The sequence below is a fragment of the Hypomesus nipponensis genome, chromosome 9 (genome assembly GCF_054491055.1).
Source record: "Hypomesus nipponensis isolate SF chromosome 9, ASM5449105v1, whole genome shotgun sequence".
Lineage (NCBI taxonomy): Eukaryota > Metazoa > Chordata > Actinopteri > Osmeriformes > Osmeridae > Hypomesus > Hypomesus nipponensis.
In genome coordinates this window covers 6032343-6052502 of record NC_140369.1, presented here as the reverse complement: position 1 = coordinate 6052502, position 20160 = coordinate 6032343, and the positions used below count along the sequence as shown (strand labels likewise).

At 45.0% G+C, this 20160-nt stretch overlaps 1 protein-coding gene across 2 annotated transcripts; it reads left to right on the top strand.

Annotated features, from left to right (window-relative positions):
* Positions 1–1803: 1803 nt before the first annotated feature.
* On the top strand, positions 1804–19853 carry LOC146272543 (protein FAM107B). Of its 2 annotated transcripts, XM_084704119.1 has the most exons (5): positions 1804–2026; positions 8835–8913; positions 14064–14295; positions 17573–17732; positions 17897–19853. In XM_084704119.1, the coding sequence occupies exons 1-5, from the start codon at positions 2003–2005 to the stop codon at positions 18011–18013; spliced, it is 612 nt and encodes a 203-aa protein (XP_084560245.1). In that variant the 5' UTR covers positions 1804–2002; the 3' UTR covers positions 18014–19853. The 2 variants fall into 2 exon arrangements, with proteins under 2 accessions (XP_084560245.1, XP_084560246.1); XM_084704120.1 differs by lacking the exons at positions 1804–2026; positions 8835–8913 and adding an exon at positions 9806–10092.
* Positions 19854–20160: the final 307 nt, after the last annotated feature.

The window sequence follows — 20160 nt, the reverse complement described above, 5'->3', positions numbered from 1 at the left end:
TACAAATTGCATAGTTTTCTAACTCATCTGAATGTCACTATGCAAGTATGAACCTCTACCCTTGCATTAATTGAATGTATACCCCCCCCCCAAAAAAATATTTTACAAATGTAAATAAAACTGTAAAATGTCAGATAAGATGTAAACGAGAAGTCAGTGTTCACCACATCACTTTTATTTCCATTTGAAAACTGAAATTGCGAACTCAGTTGGACCAAAGATCTGCTCTGATGGAGAAGTGTAGGAGAGGCCCACCAGGAAGACTGAGAGAGTGGTGAACTGTCAGTTTAGGAAGACTGAGAGAGTGGTGAACTGTCAGTTTAGGAAGACTGAGAGAGTGGTGAACTGTCAGTTTAGGAAGACTGAGAGAGTGGTGAACTGTCAGTTTAGGAAGACTGAGAGAGTGGTGAACTGTCAGTTTAGGAAGACTGAGAGAGTGGTGAACTGTCAGTTTAGGAAGACTGAGAGAGTGGTGAACTGTCAGTTTAGGAAGACTAAGAGAGTGGTGAACTGTCAGTTTAGGAAGACTGAGAGAGTGGTGAACTGTCAGTTTAGGAAGACTGAGAGAGTGGTGAACTGTCAGTTTAGGAAGACTGAGTGAGTGGTGAACTGTCAGTTTAGGAAGACTGAGTGAGTGGTGAACTGTCAGTTTAGGAAGACTAAGAGAGTGGTGAACTGTCAGTTTAGGAAGACTAAGAGAGTGGTGAACTGTCAGTTTCTAATACGATGCTGTAGCATTCACCAGGTTTCTTTCCTTATTTCGCCATAAGAATCTCTTTCCAGGAACATTGACTCTGGTCTAAACATTGCAAACTACAAAGGGTAGAAACAGAATTAATACAAAATCTATTCTAATTCTGGGATTCTGCAACACTTAATTTAAACACTCCAACAATAGAGCATTTATAAATCAGATAAAATCACACTCACCCCAGCATAAACTATAACAAATTATTCGAATATTAATAGCAGTTGATATTTAGTGGATGACACTTGCAGCTCTCTGATGCTGACACCAGAGGCCTCACTCTCACGGTGTGACCCAGGCCCAGCCCAGTGCTGTGCCCTCTCTCTGCAGGAAGACACATAGGATCAGAGAGAGGTTGGCTGGCCCTGGGGATCTCCACTGTAAACTCACTGTCATTCAGAGGACTGAGTATTTCTGAGAACAGGTAGCATGTTAGGACAGAGCACCTTTGATAAGGCAGTATAAACTCCCTCATCATTGATATTTTTATTTTACAGACAAATAATTTGTTAGGATTTGCGTTTGATTCTTTTTAAATTCCATACATGCAGGTTGTGAAGAATGACACTAGCACAAATGTTTGTGAAACGTTCTCTCTTACTCTCTCTCTGTCCTTCACTATCTCTCTGGGTGACAGAGTGTGAACCATGGCCAGCCAGGAGCCATAGCCCTGCTACTTTGTGCTCTCTCTCCTTCCTGCTTTGTCAAGAGCAATTAGCATAATCCTCCTGCAGTACTTTCCTAACCTCTGCTAAGAGTGAGAATCGGAGAGCAACAGGTGGCTGTGAAGGGTCCGTTCTTTTAGTGCTCTGATAGGTGATTTCCCTCCTCCCCCTCTGTCATCACTTTCTTTCTCTCTTTTTATCTCTCCCTCTCACACCCACACACACCCACACACACACCCACACACAGCCCATTTTTTTGGAACACCGCTTCTGACGCACACAGTTGCTCTCCTTGTGGATCTCTTGGACTGCCCCCACCCCCCATCCCCCTGACCTGGACTACTCTGGAGAACAGTTACATTGCCCCTTGTTTGTTGTCAGGGTGCCAGTGGGGAACTGAGCGAGGAAGCTCCTCTCTCTCTGTCCCCTCTTGGGATCGGGCTCTGCTCGGACGTAGGGGTGCTGAGCTGGGGAGAGTGTGGATCTCAAGGTGTGGAAGTAGGGAAGAGAGGGACAACTGGAGTGTAAGAGCCATCCAAGCAGCACCTGACTGGACATACAGACTAGACGGACCAGGCAGCCCAGAAGCATGGGGGCATCTTATGGAAAGAAAGTAAGTGAAATCGTTGTCTCCTTTGTTTGTGGGTGCATGGTCTATAAATTTGCCCCAAAACAGTATGTATGTGTACAGTAAATGTACATTAATCTACACTTACATACTCCTTTCCATAGGTTCACACTTGAAAGTGATAGATTTTCATTATATCTCTGCCTGTACTTGATATCAAGGCTTCAAACAATTTGTCTGTTACTCTTTCTTGAATGTTCATAATTATTTTGTCCTTTCTTAGAGTGACTTTCCATAATGTCAGACTGGAAGGCATGCGTACAAAAAGTCAATTCCACCACAATCCCAGGGTTTCTTATTAACCAGAAAAAACAATTGCAGGTTGCTTGAGTAATTTGACAGAGCAGGTGCTTGCTGGAGGCTGCACAAATATTTGAGCAATGGGGCAGGACTCAGCGCCTGCTAAAGGGGTGTGGACTGGGTGTGTCTCTGCGAGGTCTGCTCTGACTGACAGCTGACAGCTGTGTTCCCAGAGGATGACTGGAGGATTCTGTCACCTGGTAGGGATGTGACATGTACATGGCTCTGATTGATGGGAGTGTGTCTTATTCATGTGGTGCCAGTTCTATGGAACTATGTTTGTAACTTAGAGTCAGAGTCTTCCAGTCAAACAGGTGTGAATGAGACTGATAAATGGGTGATAAATATAGTATAGGTTGCTTCCCAGTCGCTAATTTATTATATGCAAAAGCTCTCTCGATGTCACGATTAGCTTATGCCTCATTCTTCTTTGGCTTTTCGTTTGAACATTTGCATAATATAACTGGCGGTGATACATGAACTGATCTCTTAATGGTCCAAACGTCCAAGGAGCTGTGAGGGTTGGGTAGAGAGTCGCTCTGGGCTCTCTGTTAGAGAGCTGGAAATGTCACCACACCACCAGGCTGGAATTTAATCTCTGCCAGTTTCCGGGCCCACATTGGCACTGTTTGAATACGCAGTCTGGACCTCACAGCGCTGGTACCAACCCTACCAGCACAACACTCTCTTTGAGCCTCACAGAGATGCAGTACGCGGGGTGGAGGAAGAAAGCATTTGGCTGTGGCTTACCCTTCCTTGGTTTTCTGGGATGAGGGGATGAGGGGGTGTGAGGGTGGTCCATACCTGTGGCATCTTAGGGACTTAATCATTCTAACTCTTGCCAGTTATTAAACAGATTGTCAAGTGCTCTGATTTATCATGACATATATTGTCATCGTTTCTTATTGAAATTCAAAGGTTATAGTGTGTGAAACAGACGTCAAGTCAGAACGTATGGTTAATTCTTAACCCTATGGTTTAGACCTCTCTTTTCATGTATATACTCAGGTCAGGCTTTCATTTACAGACTTGCCTGGATTCTTGGAATTCAACCCAACCACATTAACCTCTTTAAAAACCACAAGCCTGATGGTAATACCACGGGGAACAGACTAATGTAACACCAGGGTATTTCATTTAGCTGTGCCCGTAGTGAGAAAACAACATAAAATCCCAGCACTGTTAAAGCTCTCCTCTCCATAAGGATGGGGGTTTGTTAGTCTGACTGCGAATTGCATTCTGGGACATCAGTGAGTTAAGGCCATCTTGTGCCAGAAACCCACAGAGGGAGATTAAAGCAATCAGAGAAAATCCTCTGACCAAATTACCAACCGAGCAGTCTAAAAATATCCTCCTACCTCTTCGAAAGAAGTTAACTAGCAATTGCCCGGCTGTGTGAAATTAATTTACAACACAGACATTTTTATTGTTGATAGTTGTTTTTATTCATATAGGATGTACAGTGTGTGACGTAGAGCCAATGCAATTAATGTTAACACTTTACATTAATTACCATGTAAATACACGGGAATACCTGCAGTGAAAACATTGTATGCACAGTACATAATAATTTATATGTTATTAAATATATAAATCAAATGTTAGTGGTGTAGGTTACAAAAGTAGAAGAAGGGACGGAATGGGGAGGAGTTTAAGGGGTGAGTGGATGTTGTAAAGGGGCAGTTGTTGGAAGGTTGTGTTGCCAAACAAGGTGAGGGACTTCTCTCTGAAGTGTGATGAGACAGGAAAGGGTTGAAGGCATCTCAGATGCAACTTGTCCTCCCACTGTTTGTACACCTTCATTAAACAGGAGGAATTTTAATTTTGTTTAGCTCTGAGTGAGCTACAGAAAATGGTGTGTGTGTGTCGGGGGGGGGGGGGGGGGGGGGCAATGTGTGCATGTGAGAGAGAGAAAAGAAGAGAGAGAGAGACAGTGGGTGAATTGATACATTCCTTTGTATGGCTATCTAGAATCTAAAATGTGCAGTTGTCAAAGATAATCACCTGTCTTCCCACTATCTGTCTTCCTCTTGGGATCGTATCTCTGTTACCACTGCACTCTTGGCTCAAACGGAGAGCATTGACCTTTCAACCATTTACTCTCTGAGACCTGTCTCTGACCAGAAATGATAGCAATTTAGTTTGATACAAATCAAAAAAGATACCTTCACAATAAGTATCAGTGAGAGAAAGAACAGGCAAAATCACACAGTGTGGCCCATGTCTCCCCTATCGGCGCTGATTGTCTGGAATGTTTGGGCTGGATATGTTCTTTCCTTTTGGGTTCATGAGATGATGCAGGGAGATCTCCTGGGGCTGCTCCTGACTGCTAGTTTTCATGAAGACCCCGACAGTGTTCATCTCTATCAGAACCAGCACAAACACTGCTATTACGTGGGGTGATGGTTTGTAAAAAGCCTCTAAAGAAAGGAAATACAAATGACCACCACAACCCAAACTTTGTCTAAATTCACTGTAATCTTACTACTAGAAGTAAAGACACATTTTGTGAACCCTTTCTCTGTCCTTGTCATACCTTACCTGACTTGCCCCTCCCACTGCCCCTGCCCCTGCCCCTGCCCCTGCCCCTGCCCCTGCCCCTGCCCCTGCCCCTGCCCCTGCCCCTGCCCCTGCCCCTGCCCCTGCCCCTGCCCCTGCCCCTGCCCCTGCCCCTGCCCTGGCCCTGCCCTGGCCTTGACCTGCTTCTGCCTCTGCCCTGCCTCTGCCCTGCCTCTGCCCTGCCTCTACCCCTGCCTCTGCCCATGTCTCGGCCACGGCAGTGACTCAACCAGACATCTTCAAGGTCAGATGGTGTTGCTTTGTATTTACTTCCAAATAAGTGTCCATTAAGGGCTATTCTGCTCCATCCCACAGACAGCCCACTGACGATATCTACTGTTAAAGGCCTTTTAAATATGCGTCTGTTGATAGCTGGATTTAATTAGTTCCATTTCCATCAGAGGAGCTGTCAGTTACTGTCATTTGCTTTAGGTAACCCCTTAAGGCCATGCATATTATTATACACAGGTAACAAATGTCATTTTGCAACATATGGTCAGAGTACTTGACCTAAAGTTGCGAAACAACAGCTTAGCTTTTCCCAGTAAGTGTCTCACCTCAGTCCGGTCAACAATTTGCAGTCAATGTACCATCTTTGTCCACTAGATGGGAGCATCGGTTGAGTTAAAACTCATGGGTCTGAGTAATCAACCACTCAATATGTTGTTCCTTTGTCAAACACAACGTGATGTGTCTGTGTGTGTGTGTGTGTGTGTGTGTGTGACTGAGTTTGCATGTGCAAAGCCTATTGGTGGTAAAGGAGGACTTTGTAGTTTACAAGGCACCCCCCAGGTCTGAAAGCCTGTAAACATTGTGTCCTGTCTGAGAGCATGTTTTCCATCCTCCAGGGAAGCTTGGGAAAATAACCTAGAACGTTATTAGTTGCCAAGACCAGTGCAGAGTCTGACTGTCTAGGATCACAGGTCTAGGGTCAGTTTACATAATCTGACATTCAACCAACACAAGGTTGAACAGTAAAAGCTGACTCCAGATCGGTTCATTGCTCTAATTTCCACCACACTTATAAGGAGCTATAGACCGGAATGAACCTTTGCTGCTTCAGGTGTCAGGTGCTAAATCAAAATTAGGGATGGTGGCAGTGTGTTCTAAGCCAAACTTCCAAAGAGGTTGTTTTTCCTGTCATCTGTAATGGTATAGCCATTAGAGCTGTTCACAAGCCCATGGCTTCTACTACTCTTTCATCTCGTCAGGACACCGGGAAGCTTAATGACTTCTCTGACTCAGTGGAACGTTGAATAACCAAATCTGTCACGCAGGGAAAACAGTGTTCCACAGAGTGGTGTGAAATGACGGCAATGCTTATCAGTTTATGAAAAGTGAATTCCTCTCAGTTTTTCACTACCTGAAGTTGAGAAGAAAATCAGCTCTTAAAATGTGGCTACAATAGAAGCATATTGTTGACTGTTGGCACGTGACCCATATGCAAACATAAAAGTTTGATTTAGTAAACAAGAAATGGTGGAGAATGACCAAATACTCCAGACAACCTCTCCTGCCCCCTGCTGTCACCAGGTAACTTGAGGCCCAGAATATCTGAGATCCCATCATCCGATCACCAGACCAGAGTCAACACCAGGTTCAGAAATGCAACAAGCAAACCTTTTTGTCTCTCTGTTTATTATGGGGTGTACTGTAACATCGCTGCTGTAGCAGTGTCTGACCTGGACACAAGCAGTTTTTCAGCTTGGTTAATAAATAATGAGGGAAATCACAGGCACAGAATATAGGGGTCAGATGACCACTGGTGGTAAAGAAATACTGGGGCTTGATTGGCTGAGGTTGATAAACAGTAAGAAGCTGGGAAACTGGTTAGAGAACTTAAACAGTCTGAAGATGCCCTCTGCCTTCGGGGCACGTCATGGTGTACCTTGGAATCAGAATTCAGTTGAGAAGAGCACATTTCTAAAACACTGAACGATACAAATCCTCCTGATCTGACCTGAGATCTGCAGCTGCAGCAACACAGAGATTGTTTTTACGATTCAAATACAAAATTCTGTATTTGTCTTATTCATGCTGTACCTTCTGTTGTGTAGTGATCAGGCGAATGGTTAATGGGTTAGTGGGTGGGTGGGGGAGGGGGGGGGCGGCGGGGGTTGGGCTTAGACGGGGTAGCTGTAAACACAGAGACTTTTCTTCCTCCTAAGCTCATTTAAATCTTGACTCCTCTTTTATTATCCAAGACTTACATCCTCTTAGTGAGCAACTTCAATCATAATACTGCTTAAAGTCATATTGTTGTATTTCTAAGCACGTTAAGAACGGCATGCTAAAAGCTGTCACTTCCTGTAAGAAATATGAACGGCAATTCAGTACATTCAAAGCAATTCTGCATTTTCAATATTACAGTGTAATCTTTTCATTTCAGCATTGCCTTGAAATTGAAAACAGGCATGTTGACTAAAGGCAGGATAGTGGACCCAAATGCAGACAGGAAGCGGGGTAGTTTGCAGTAGAACAGTTTATTCAAGCAATCTCGTAGTCCAGGGTAAACAAGCGTCAGCAACAGAGTGGCAAGGCAGAAGTACGCTGGGTAGGCAGGCTTGTGGGTCGGTCGGAGGTCGGAGGTCGTATCGGGGCTCAATGGCAGAGGTACACTGGGGGCGGGCAGGTCCGTGGTCGGGAGACTAAACAGGCAGCGATCAAAACAGAGAAGACAGAAAATACTAGGACGAGAAAACTGATCAGAATGCCGGAAACGACTTTGGAACACGAGACAATCTGGCAAATGACAGAACAGAGAACAGAGGTTAAATACAGACGACAATAGGGAACACCTGGTGAGGGGTGGAGACAAACCAACTGGTGAAACAGATCAGGGTGTGACACATGTGTGGGGAAAAAACACCGTTTTGATCTCAACTAGACAAAGGAGATACAGTATGTGATAAAGGTTTTATGTAGTAGAATGTGTGAGATCATGTATTATTCATTTTTTCTGGGTCATTTACAGAACATTTTTGCTTCTGGAAGAACAGTATATGAGGAACACCATGTCTTCACAGAGACAGAGACACATTTAACAGAAAGATATCATTCATCACAAGCCCTCGTAAACCCAGCCATTCAACCCAATCACACAACCACACTCAAATACACATACTCACACACCAACAAACACAAATACAGTACACACACACACACACAGAGCGCCCTCCACACCCAGATGAACCTCCCCCCCAGCCCCCCCCCCTTCTCAAGGGTTTCGAGGGGGGAGCAAGGGGGAGGGGAGTGCTACTCCAGACAGTGAGGGCCTTGTTACCACCCCAAGCCTGAGAGAGCCTCTCCTAGCAACAGTAGACAACCACACAATATCCATTCACCCATCCGAGAGGGTGCCCAAAAAGCTCTTCTTTGAGTGGAGCTCAGCCCAGTGAAGACTGCGGGACTGCAAGGCTCCAGTATGGAACCCAGCCCTCTGGGGACCAACCAGGAGGGTCAGGGAGAGGGGACGGAGAGGGGGGGGAGGGGGGAGAGGGGACGGAGAGGGGGGGGAGGGGGGAGAGGGGACGGAGAGGGGGGGGAGGGGGGAGAGGGGACGGAGAGGGGGGGGAGGGGGGAGAGGGGACGGAGAGGGGGGGGGAGGGGGGAGAGGGGACGGCTGGGGGGACAAAGGTTTTTACGGAGGTATGTTAGCCAGAGTGAAAGGATGAGGCATAGAAGAAGAAGAAGAGCATGAGTGTTGTCAGTCTGCTGTCACTGTGGGGCTGCAGGCCGCTCATTTCCAGTTAAACCAATGAGGACGCTCAAACCTCATCACAAGCATAATGGGCGGATGTGGGCTGAGGGAATGATGGCTGTCACAACTAATGTATCTCTCTCTCTCCCCACCCTCTCTCTCCCTTTCTTCTATACTCCCCCACTCTCTCCTATCTCTCTCCCCCCCTTCACACCCCATCTCTCCTCCACATAGAAGGCCTACACTATTGACCAGCAGCAACAACACCAGGCGCAGCAGAGTGTGAAACATGGAAGGCAGGTGAATGGCACAGGTAGGTCTGTCCCTCTCAGGTTACTGTCTCAGTGCCCAGCCAGCCCCGCTGGGGAGCAGAGCCCAGCACCTCTGAATGATAGCCTTGTGTTATCGCTTCCTCCGCGTGTACATGCAGGCGTAATGGACCTGTTCCATATCCATACTCCATGACCCAGACTGGCAGGACCCTCTTGTGCGTGACATTTTACTGCTTTCCAGTCTGATAAACACCAGTCGATAACATCGACCTCGAAATGTAAACAAATGATAACCTGTAACTGGTTGGAGATAGGCAGAGATAGAGGCAGGACAGTGTGTTTACAGAAGGATACAGACTTTGAGTGGTCTACTGGTCGAGTATTATGTACAGAAGCTCTGTGTGCACAGGCAGAGCCTGTGTACAGTATTACTCAGGGAGTATGAGAACCAGCACTCGGATGACTTCTGGTTAATATCAGTATTAGACCAGGGAGCTTAAGCCCTGTGCTAATCCCACCAGCTCGAGCCCACCGGGATCAGAGAGAGGGGAAACAGGGGGAGGGTGGGGGAGGGGGGGAGAGAGGATGAGCGTGAAGAGGGTGAAGAGGGAGATGGGTGGGTCGGGGTGGCACAGAGAGAGGGGACAGAGAAAGTGTGTGTGAGCGAGGTAAAGCGTGGGAGTGCAGAACAGAGTGAGAAGGGAGAGAGAAAGAGCAGTTTGAAGGGGGAGCGAGAGCAGAAGAGAGGCAGCAACATTATCTGAGAGAGAGGGAGGGAGGGAGAGAGAGGGAGGGAAGGGGAAGGGAAAGAGAGAGAGGGAAAGAAAGAGAGAGAGGGAAGGAGAGAGAGGGAGGGAAGGGGAAGGGAAAGAGAGAGAGGGAAAGAAAGACAGAGAGGGAGGGAGGGAAGGAGGGGAGAAGAAGAGTGCGAGGCAGCCAGCCACAGAGGGAGGAGGGGCAGGGCAGAGAACTGCCCAGGGGTGGTCATGTGACTGTTCACACGGGCCAGGGCAGGGAGAGAGAGGCATGTTTAAAGGACTGCTGCTGCAGCTCTGTCTCTGACCGGCCTCTGCACAGGGACGTGTCGGCTCTCTGAGACGAGACACACAGCACACCCCGGATACACACACGTGCGTGCAGTCAGATGGCACAGAGGGTCACCCCAAGCCTGTACCCTCCTGGCCACACAGGGAGGCCCAGGGACGGGATGGTCAAGTCAGGTAAGAAGAGAGGAGTCGTGCAGGCTGTACTCTGACTCCACAAGACCTCCAGGGGTAGGAAAGAAGTACATTTTGCAATACTACACTCATACTGCAGGTTACTGTCATGTGGCAGTTTGTAACATCGTATTTGTGGTACTGTAGCTCCAGCGAATCTTTTGTTGTTTAGTGACATTGACAAAAATGGGAGTATGTGTGCGCTTGAAAATATCAGGATGTCACTGTAATTCTACGTAATTTGCAATGAGAGCTTCTGTGTTGATGTCTGTTTCATAAAAGCAAACTGACAAAATCAAAGGAACGGACAGCTAACATAGCTGTCTAACCTCCTGAAACTGTAAAACAACTCTAAAAGTGGTGTCTGACAAGCTCTTGCATATCACTTGATTCCTTTAACATTAAACATGTTTTCCACAAAGCTAAAGGAGACATTTAACAAAACGTTGTTTTCACCAATGCTATCACCACGGTGTGTTTGTTTTAAGAACCACCTCTAGAAGGATGGGATTGGGTCAAATAAACTGTGCCATGGTTCATGTTTGAACAGTTATCAGAGGGTGTGTGTGTGGATGTGGGTGTGGGTGTGTGTGTGTGCCTGTGGATGTGTGTGTGTGTGGGGGGGGGTGTATGTTTGAAAGCCCTAAATTTGAACAGCAGCAATTAACAACTCTACTTTAACATACACAGTGTTCTTGAACACCCTCACATGCAAACCGTCTAGATATGTCTCTGCAGTTTCATTTTCATCAAAGTTTTACCTTCAAACTGTGTATCAATTCACTATACATCCAATGTACTATATATTGTTACATGTGCATGTTGTCACGCAATATTGTACTATGTTCTGTGGTTATAGTCTTCCCCTGTTCTGAGAGATTTTGATTGGCCTCAGTGTAAGTTCTGTTCTCACAGCTTGTGTTGTGTCTGCTGATAGAAAGTTGGACCTCCTAGCCTTTTTAATGATAATGACTAGATGCAAGCTCAGTCTGAATTTCATGGCGCATCATCAGTCTCCATTCACAGTGTGTGATGAGAAACTTGCCTCCCCCACTCAGCCCCCTTGAGAACCTGGTCGTTTTAGGCATCCTAGGGTCTAAGCTGACGTTACCAAGGCGACAGCCAGTGTTTCGTTTGTATACAAGCTGAGACCTCTTTCACCCTGGGGTTTTTTCACCCCCAAGATGCATAGCGTCATGAGACGAGACAGGAATGAAATCACTGGCTTTACAGGCAACTGCATCATGAGGGCAGGGATGTAGCTCAGCACAGTAGACGTATGACTATAGTATGACTATACTGAGGTCAAGTTAGTGGTGTTTTGCTCTTAATCTTTATATATGTGTCCACATACGGTGGTATTCAATAGTGTGTAGTGAAAAGATTGGGCAAACAGATTCTAAGAGTGACTGAGTAATGGGATTATGTTCATCCAGCTCCTACACTGAGCATGAGTTTGAATCCTTCCACCAGACTCATCAGTAAATGCAGACTTTTCTCATGCTGTTCCCAGGTTATAAGAAAATGCATTACAAAGCCCTGGCCAGATTCAATTCAAATTCAATGACAGTAAATCACAGAGAAATGAATAACTTGCTATGGAATTATGGACCCATTAGCTAGCTTGCTTGTTCTTGGTATCAAATCAATTCAACCACAATATAGACCCAGGACTGTCTGTGTCTGACTGTCTGGCTATGTGACTCTGCATGTAAACTTTATCTTCAGAGGCTGGCCAGTTTGCTTTCATAGAGCTCAGGCAAACGTTAAATAGGGAGGATTATAGACGTGATTGAAATCATAAATGATGTCACTGGCCTAAAACATTTACAGACACTCTCTCTTGTGCCTGTCTTTGCTGTAGACCTAGCACCTACCAACTTTCGTTGTAGGCCTATTCGTGTTCTTCCTATTTTTGTTCTGTGTCCACTCCTGTGTGTCCTATTGATTCTCTTTCATTCATTGGTCAGTGATATGGTTGTTCTAATCCTCACTTTAAGGCTGGCTGTCCTGGCTTGGCTGCCTGTCGGTTTCGCTCAGGCTGAAACAGAGGCTCTTACAGGACATTCCTGGGTTTCACTAACGTGTTTTATGAGCTAGAAATGCACAACTAATTAACTAGTTACACAAACACAACATTGCATTGTATTCTGCTATGCTCTTATTCTGAAATACATCAGGGACAAACTTCTTGGCTAACCCGACTGCTAACAAGGTAACATTTGATCCTCTCGGTTTACAAGGCAAACATCAGATTTGTCCATGTAGTTGCATCATATATACTGTATAGACAGTCTACAATAATTTAGTTTTTCAGTCCCAGAGTCAACTACTCTCCTTTTAAATCCATCATCAACATACTCTCCAAGCACTGATTGGGAAGTGCTGAGACAAGACAAGCAGAGCTCATTTCATTTTTCTGAAATATTAAGTAGCGGAGATGGGTCTAGTTTCACTTGAGAAAGGCGAGTCATTGTTGCGTGCTGGCCTGCTTGCGTATGACACCTGATCTCTCTGTCCAGAAACACTTTGACTGGGATCAGGTGCCTGATAATCTGGATCCTCTAGGAAGAGACAAACTGAAATGAAATACAGTCGAAAGAAACTACAGTCATAGCTGTAGGAACGAAGACTGCCCAGAGATACAACATCTCTCCCGTTTACGTCCATCATCTATTTCGTCTTCGAAAAACCGAACTTATTCAGTTCTGCCGGCCAATAGTTTACATTTAGTCATTTAGCAGACGCTTTTATCCAGAGCGACTTACAGTAAGTACAGGGTCATTCCCCCCTGAGGCAAGTAGGGTGAATTGACTTGCCCAAGGACACAACGTCAATTGGCACACCCGGGAATCGAACCAACAACCTTCTGATTAATAGTCCGACTCCCTAACTGCTCAACCATCTAGTTCCACATAGAACACTGAGGAGTGGTCACGCCACGGAGCCCCATTCAAGTCCTAAATGTCACTCAAGTTTAACCTTTACAGAGTGGCTAATGATTTACTTGGTTAGTCAAGATTCAATGAGCCTGGTATGCCCTATGGGTTTACATATTGTATGTTTGCTTTACATTGAAGTGGTAGGGTGCAACACAGACTGTAAGAGTAAAAGAAAGAAATAGGGAGAGAGAGAGAGAGAGAGAGAGAGAGAGAGAGAGAGAGAGAGAGAGAGAGAGAGAGAGAGAGACAGAGAAATGGGACATGGAATCAGTCTGTGGAATCACCTGCAGTTCCTTAGCTGGGGGCTGGTTAATGAATGTGACTGAGCAGGAATGTGTTTCTCCTCTCAAGCTGATCCATATGTCCCATGGCAGGACAGAGGCTTGTTAAACTGCACCTACGTAGACTGTTCTGAGGGGAGATCTGGTTGACACATTCACATAGTCTTCTTCTAATACGGATCATGTGAATCGTCTCTCTGTAACAAAATTCATAACAAATCGAATCCTCCCCTCTTTCCTTTGAAAACTCCTCCCATCTTTGCTTAGTTTGTTGCTCTCTCTATTTGGATGTATGTGTTAAATCTCTCCCCCTCTCCCCCTCTCTCCCTCTCGCCCTCTCCCCCTCTCCCCCTCTCCCCCTCTCCCCCTCTCCCCCTCTCCCCCTCTCCCCCTCTCCCCTTCTCCCCCTCTCCCCCTCTCTCCCTCTCTCCCCCTCTCCACCCCTCTCTCCCTCTCCCCCTCTCTCCCTCTCTCCCCCTCTCTCCCTCTCTCCCCCTCTCCCTCTCTCCCCCTCTCTCCCTCTCTCCCCCTCTCCCCTTCTCCCCCTCTCCCCTTCTCCCCTTCTCCCCTTCTCCCCTTCTCCCCCTCTCCCCCTCTCTCCCTCTCTCCCCCTCTCCCCCTCTCCCCCTCTCCCCTTCTCCCCTTCTCCCCCTCTCCCCCTCTCTCCCTCTCTCCCCCACTCTCTCCCTCTCCCCCTCTCCCCTTCTCCCCTTCTCCCCTTCTCCCCCTCTCCCCTGCCTGTGTGCTCCAGTGTCGGCCTATGCAGACCTGCAGTGGGAGCAGACACCCGCTCACGATGGCAGCCAGACGCAGCGTCAGGCCCATCCCCAGAGGGAGCCGGCCCCGGCCTCCAGCTACGTGCCCCAGCCAGATTACATGGAGGCTGAGGATGATCTCATCAAACCCAAAAAGCTCGTTAATCCAGTGAAATCCTCCAAAAGCCACCAGGACCTCCATCGAGAACTGCTCCTGAGTCACAAACGGTACAAACACTTTGTTTACAAACAAGCAAATAGCTTTTCAAAGAGTTGTGATAACGTTGTTATATGCATGCGTGTGCGTGCCTGTGTGTGTACAAGTGTGTGTGTGTGTGTATATCTATGTGTAAGCAGGAGAAGGGACTAATCTGAGCAATCTGTTATATTTAATTATCTTTCAGTTGTTTTTGTAACAGCAATTTTTTAAATTGCAGTGACAAAGTCAAGATTATGTAATATTTGTGAATACAGTACAGTCAGGAATTTGTATAAATGTAATACATAATAACAAATAAAGTATAAAATACTTTAAACATAAACAATATCAGGAAAACAGACCATAATACAATACAGTCTAAAGTTACTTTATTACCCTTCCAGAAAATTACACAAAATATCTACACAAAGTATACACAAAATTAACAACAGTCTCTACTTATTTACTGAATTTTAAGGTCTGAGTACAAAGCAGCCTGCCACGTGTTGATGAGTGAACACGGTGTTGATGAAGCAAAGGTCTCAAATGAAAATGCAGGAAACAGGATGTTTGACCAATGCCAGATATAGAAATGAGAGATAGTGGTAGAAAGCCCCATGGGATTTTGAAATGGTTGCAGAACAGTTTAAGCAACATCATTTAGCAAGTTCAAACGCACGACAGTACCATAGCAGTACATTACCATTTTGCTAGACAGCTTTAACCTTGCACTGATTGGTACAGATTAATGGTTGGTACAGATTAATATTTTATAAAGACCCCATAACCATATTCCCCATAACTCATATCAAGGTTACAGTGTGAAGTCAGGATAAAGAAAAGCCCAAATACTAAAGATCTTTCAGCTCTCTTTGACAGTTTGTTCTCTCAGTTTTTAAAACACCAACAACTAGTAAACGAACGTGGGGTTGATAAGCCCCAGTTGTTACAAGGTATCATCCCAGCACAGTATCAGCCTGTATCACTGTGTGTTGGAAACTGGTCAAATCCCCAAACAGGAGCTCTCAAGCTCACCATGAAGGGAGAGTGGGTACTCCATGCTTTCAGAGTGGGCAACAGAGACCCTTTTATCCCCCTCTAGTCCTGCTGACTCACTGCCAAGGAATGGTAGGACTCCAGAAAAACAGCCTGTGAACAAGTAGAAAGCTTTTAAATCAGAACAATGGAAAAGATGATTTGTTTAGGTGAGCAGGTAGATGGATGCTGATTTAGCAGGGCCAGACCAATTGGTCTGGGTTCATAACTCTTTTACTGTATCACTGTGATGAAGACCTGTTAGAAATATGAACTCGCGCATTCTGCAGCCTCTCTCCTGTAATCGGAGACTTATTGAATATGTCCACATCCCACATTCTGAAGTGGAATGAGGGAGGAGAAGTCCAGCGACCTGGTGCACTGTAGAGTGTGAAGGCTTAGATCATGGATAACTGCTTTCATCCACATCACAACTATCTCCCCGGGCTTTCCCTTGGTGCACTTTAATTTACCACCGTTCACCATAAATATAAAACGCACCTAATCTATGGCATGTTTGCCCATGATCAGATATTTTATTGTCTCTTGGATGTGTATACCGACACACACATACACACTCACATACACACACACATACACATCAGCCATCCATTAGGCAGATAATCAGAGGTAAACTGGCAGGGTTCCATGCCTGCAATTAAGCATCTATCTGCAGGGTTGGCAGTGGCACCGGAACAGAGAGGGACATGGCTGTAAGAGTCAATGCCCAGAGGAGGCAAACTGTGCTGGAGAGAGAGGAGGAGGAGGGTGGGGGGGTAACAGTGCTAAGGAGATAAGCCACAACACAGTGATGGGAGTGCAAGAATTAGGTCATCAACAACTGAACACAATCTCCTAGATTGAGTAGTCTGTTGCTCTCTTTCTCTCTGCCGCTCTCTGTCTCTCTCTCTCTCTCTCTCTCTCTGTCTCTCTCTCTCTCTCTCTCTCTCTCTCTCTCTCTCTCTCTCTCTCTCTCTCTCTCTCTCTCTCTCATTCTTTCTCTCATTCTGTCTCCCTCTGTGTCTTCCACTGTGTCTTCTCTCCTTTCAAAATACTGTTCCTCTCTCTTTCTCTGCCTCTCTCCTGATAAGGCTTCTTGAGCCATTGAGTGGCACTGATGCCTGAAATCTGGGATGAAGACAGAAAGGAAAACTAGTTAGAAAAAAAAGAAAAAGAAGAAGAAAGAAAGAAAGAAAAAACACAAAACAACATCTCGGGAGAAAAAACCAAGATGGGGTTCAGATGTCCTCCCAGCTAACAATGCTCTGTGGCAACAGAAGAAACACGAGTCTTTCTATGGATTTCTTTAAGTGAGGAGTCAGTGGTCCCAGGGTCTCTCATTGACATAAGTAGGTTCAGATATCACCTCCTCTCACAATGCTATTCTTGTTCTCAGCCAGGCGGGTAGCAAGACACCCTCTATGGATTACTTTTGCATTCACTTCTGTAGCAGTAGATTTGATATTCTGTATTGGTACTGTTTTCCCACATACTGCATAATGAAAAAACTGTGTGAGTGTGTGTGTTTGTGTGTGTGTGTGTGTGTGTGTGTGTGTGTGTGTGTGTGTGTGTGTGTGTGTGTGTGTGTGTTAGGATGCTGAAGGAGGCAGAATCCTAATTGACTCTGTGTTTGTTTGTCATGTTCTTTCCTCTCTATGGAGTTGTGTCATGGACAAAGACTAAATTAAACCAAACATTAATTACACCTCCCCCAGTGTACCAACAAAATTCACCTCACAAAATACTGTGACTGCACTTATTTTCAGAAGGAGTTAACAGAGAGAATTAACAGTCACGTAGGTGAAAGTAATATGAGAAAGAAAGAATTAGATGAAACAATACAGAATTAATAGTTCTAGATTTGTTTTGAGGTGCCATAGGCACAACACAAAGAAGTACACCTTTCAAACTATTTTCACCACACTTACTGACATGCAAGTGAAGGACAGAATGGGCCTGAAGATCCAAGCCGGTCGATAAACGTAAACGGTCATTGGAATAAGTCATGCAAATATATTTTAGTGTCTCTGACTAGTACATGTATCATACTGTTCATTGATTTATATCCTTGTTGTTTGTCACCTGTACAAAAACACTGCTCATTACGGCAAGATTGCCCCCTGCTGGAGAGTCAGCAATAGTGACAAAAATGCTAAATGGATTTCTGAAATATTCTGTGCTTTTTTCTCTCTTTCTTTCTTTATCACGTTTTTACTAAATATACTCTCTTCCATGCTGTCCTGAATGGGGGGCTGCTTCTTCTGCCGGCAGAGGTGGGGTGAGTGTGGAAGCCAAGCCCGAGCTGCAGCGCGTGCTGGAGGCCAGGAAGAGGGAGCAGATGATCAAACAGAGAAAAGTGGAGGACGAGGCCCGGAAGAAGGTCTCTCCTCTGGAACAGGAGCTCCAAAAGAGGCACAAAAAACTGGAGGAGGTATGAGATATCAGTCCGTCTCAGTGCCAGGCAGGCTGGCAGTCAATGGCTGTTGATACATTGTTTAAATATGTTTGTTTTTTTTGCCAGAGTATATTTGTTTAGCGAGAAGGCTTGTCTTGTCTCAAAGCAAAAGACTGAACCGTCTTCTGTTTCATGTTCAGCTGGATAAGGAGCAGGAGAAGCTGGAGGAAGAGACGGGGAGAGCGCCAGAATTTGTCAAGGTCAAGGAGAACTTGAGACGCACATCATTCCACAGTAAAGGAGAGAAAGAAGTGTAGAGACCAAACTGACATGCTGGAGACTGCTGGAGGTCATGCACATACAGTGTGGGGACATTCAGGACTGCTCGGAGACTGGGCACTGGGCTGCAGTGAGTGCGAAACTCGAGACAACCGCTGGGCACTCTTCTTCCCACTGTAAGGACTACCTGACAGTCCGCAAATGCCTTCACTATCACACTGAAAGACTCTATACAGGACTGATGCTTAGCAGTGGTCAGGCCAAATGAGGATGTGACAGAATGGAGAATGTGAGGTAGAGGGGAGCTTGCCATTCAGTAAAATAAATAGACAGAAAGGGTTTGGTAGATGTCCAATTTCAATACCCAAATGGTCTCTGTATGTCAGAGAGTGTGCCACTGTACGCTGTTAAGCATGATAACCAGATTCAGTGTGTAAGCTAATGTGAGCAGATCATTATTTTGGGGGCATTTTGTGGTGAGATGTTATCATTGGTCTAAGAGCTGTGCGGCCAAAAGAGCAGGAAAGAGAGAGAGAGAGAGAGAGAGAGAGAGAGAGAGAGAGAGAGAGAGAGAGAGAGCTTGCTAATGAACTGTGACAGAAACACCCAAGTGTAAATGGTTTTTATCTTAGTTAGAGATCAAGTTCTTGGACTAATCCTTAATCATCCTCCCTGCGCTGGTTATTCACAAGTTCACATTCACTGAGTGGCATTGACAAACCACATTTGCCCTTCAGGAGCTAATGTTAGATTGAGCGTATGTATGTGTGTAAAAGAAGTCAGTATTATATACATGTTTGTATCTATTGCTTAACAGTTGGGTCTACAGCTCAGAGCTGCAATGACTGTGTTCAATGAGACCAAACTAAAGCTGGTGTTCAGAGCCGGTATATCACAATTCAGTTAATCATTTAATGATACTTTCCAATTGAAATTGTTTATAATTGTCAAGAATCATGTTCTCATAAACTAGACTACTGAAGTACACATAAATGTTGTAACCTAATGTGAACATTATTGTCACACTTCTACAAGGGTAATGGTTGTCTTATACTAATCTACTTTACAAAGTTATACATCTGGTATATGAGTTTGATCAGTTGTTGAACGATGTGTTGTCCCTTTAAGTGCCTTCCTATTACAAGCCATCAGAATGAATTGTTACAAACCAAGGACAACAAAATCCCACTATTGTAAATAAAATCTTCAGAAAGTTTGACTGCATCTCTAGCACAATATAAAACATGTTGCTGTGGCTGTGTGTATCTCTCAGAGACATGAATCCCAAGACTCTGTCTCTAGTTACTTATATCTATTGTTATACACACTAATACAATGAGCTGAAACGTTTTTTGTATTTCATTGAAAAAATGATTGAATGGCACTTTAGAAATTATTATGAAGTGATTTCATAATAAAAATATAAGAAAATCCTGACACAAACTTGTTTTGGGGATTAGATGTTGTCAAATATTTGCCTTTAATGAGTCCAAAAGCCACTTAAGATTGTTTATACTGATTTAAAACATTAGATATTGAGACTTTCAGCTCCTTTTTGGGCTCATTTGGTGGTGTTGGATCACAAACACAAAAACAAAAATAATATTAAGGGATCTGGGTTATCTAAATGGCTTTTACAATGACACAATAAATGTTTTGATTAATATAGGTTTATATGTATGTTTGTATGTATAGAAGTTGTATATCACATTACAATTAAAACAACAGTGAATACAGAACTGAAGTTGGGTTGTGTCTTCCCAAGAAACTGAATAAATACCTAACACTAACTACCTAACTTCATTTGACTACTATGTGCTTTCATTTGGTCTGGTAACATCTTCCTTTTCAATTAATAAATGATGTTCATGAGATCGATGAGGTGCTCGTCCCCGTGTCTCCTTTAAGCACAGTGGCTAAAGGTTCTAGAAACACCGTTCCATCCATCAGCATGCACCACTGAGTTTGCCACGGCATATCAAGTTAAGGCCTCTCTATTGGATCCATTTAGGCAGAGCCAGGAAGGAATCTCCAGTGCCAAACAACCACAAAGAACATAGGGGACTCAATGTGCCACTTCCAGTGGAATGTTACAAACCAGAGAGAGTAACACTCAGCAGCAGGTAGCCGGCTGGAGATGTGGTCAGTTGACACCAGGGCAGGTAAACACACACTGAAGCTTGGA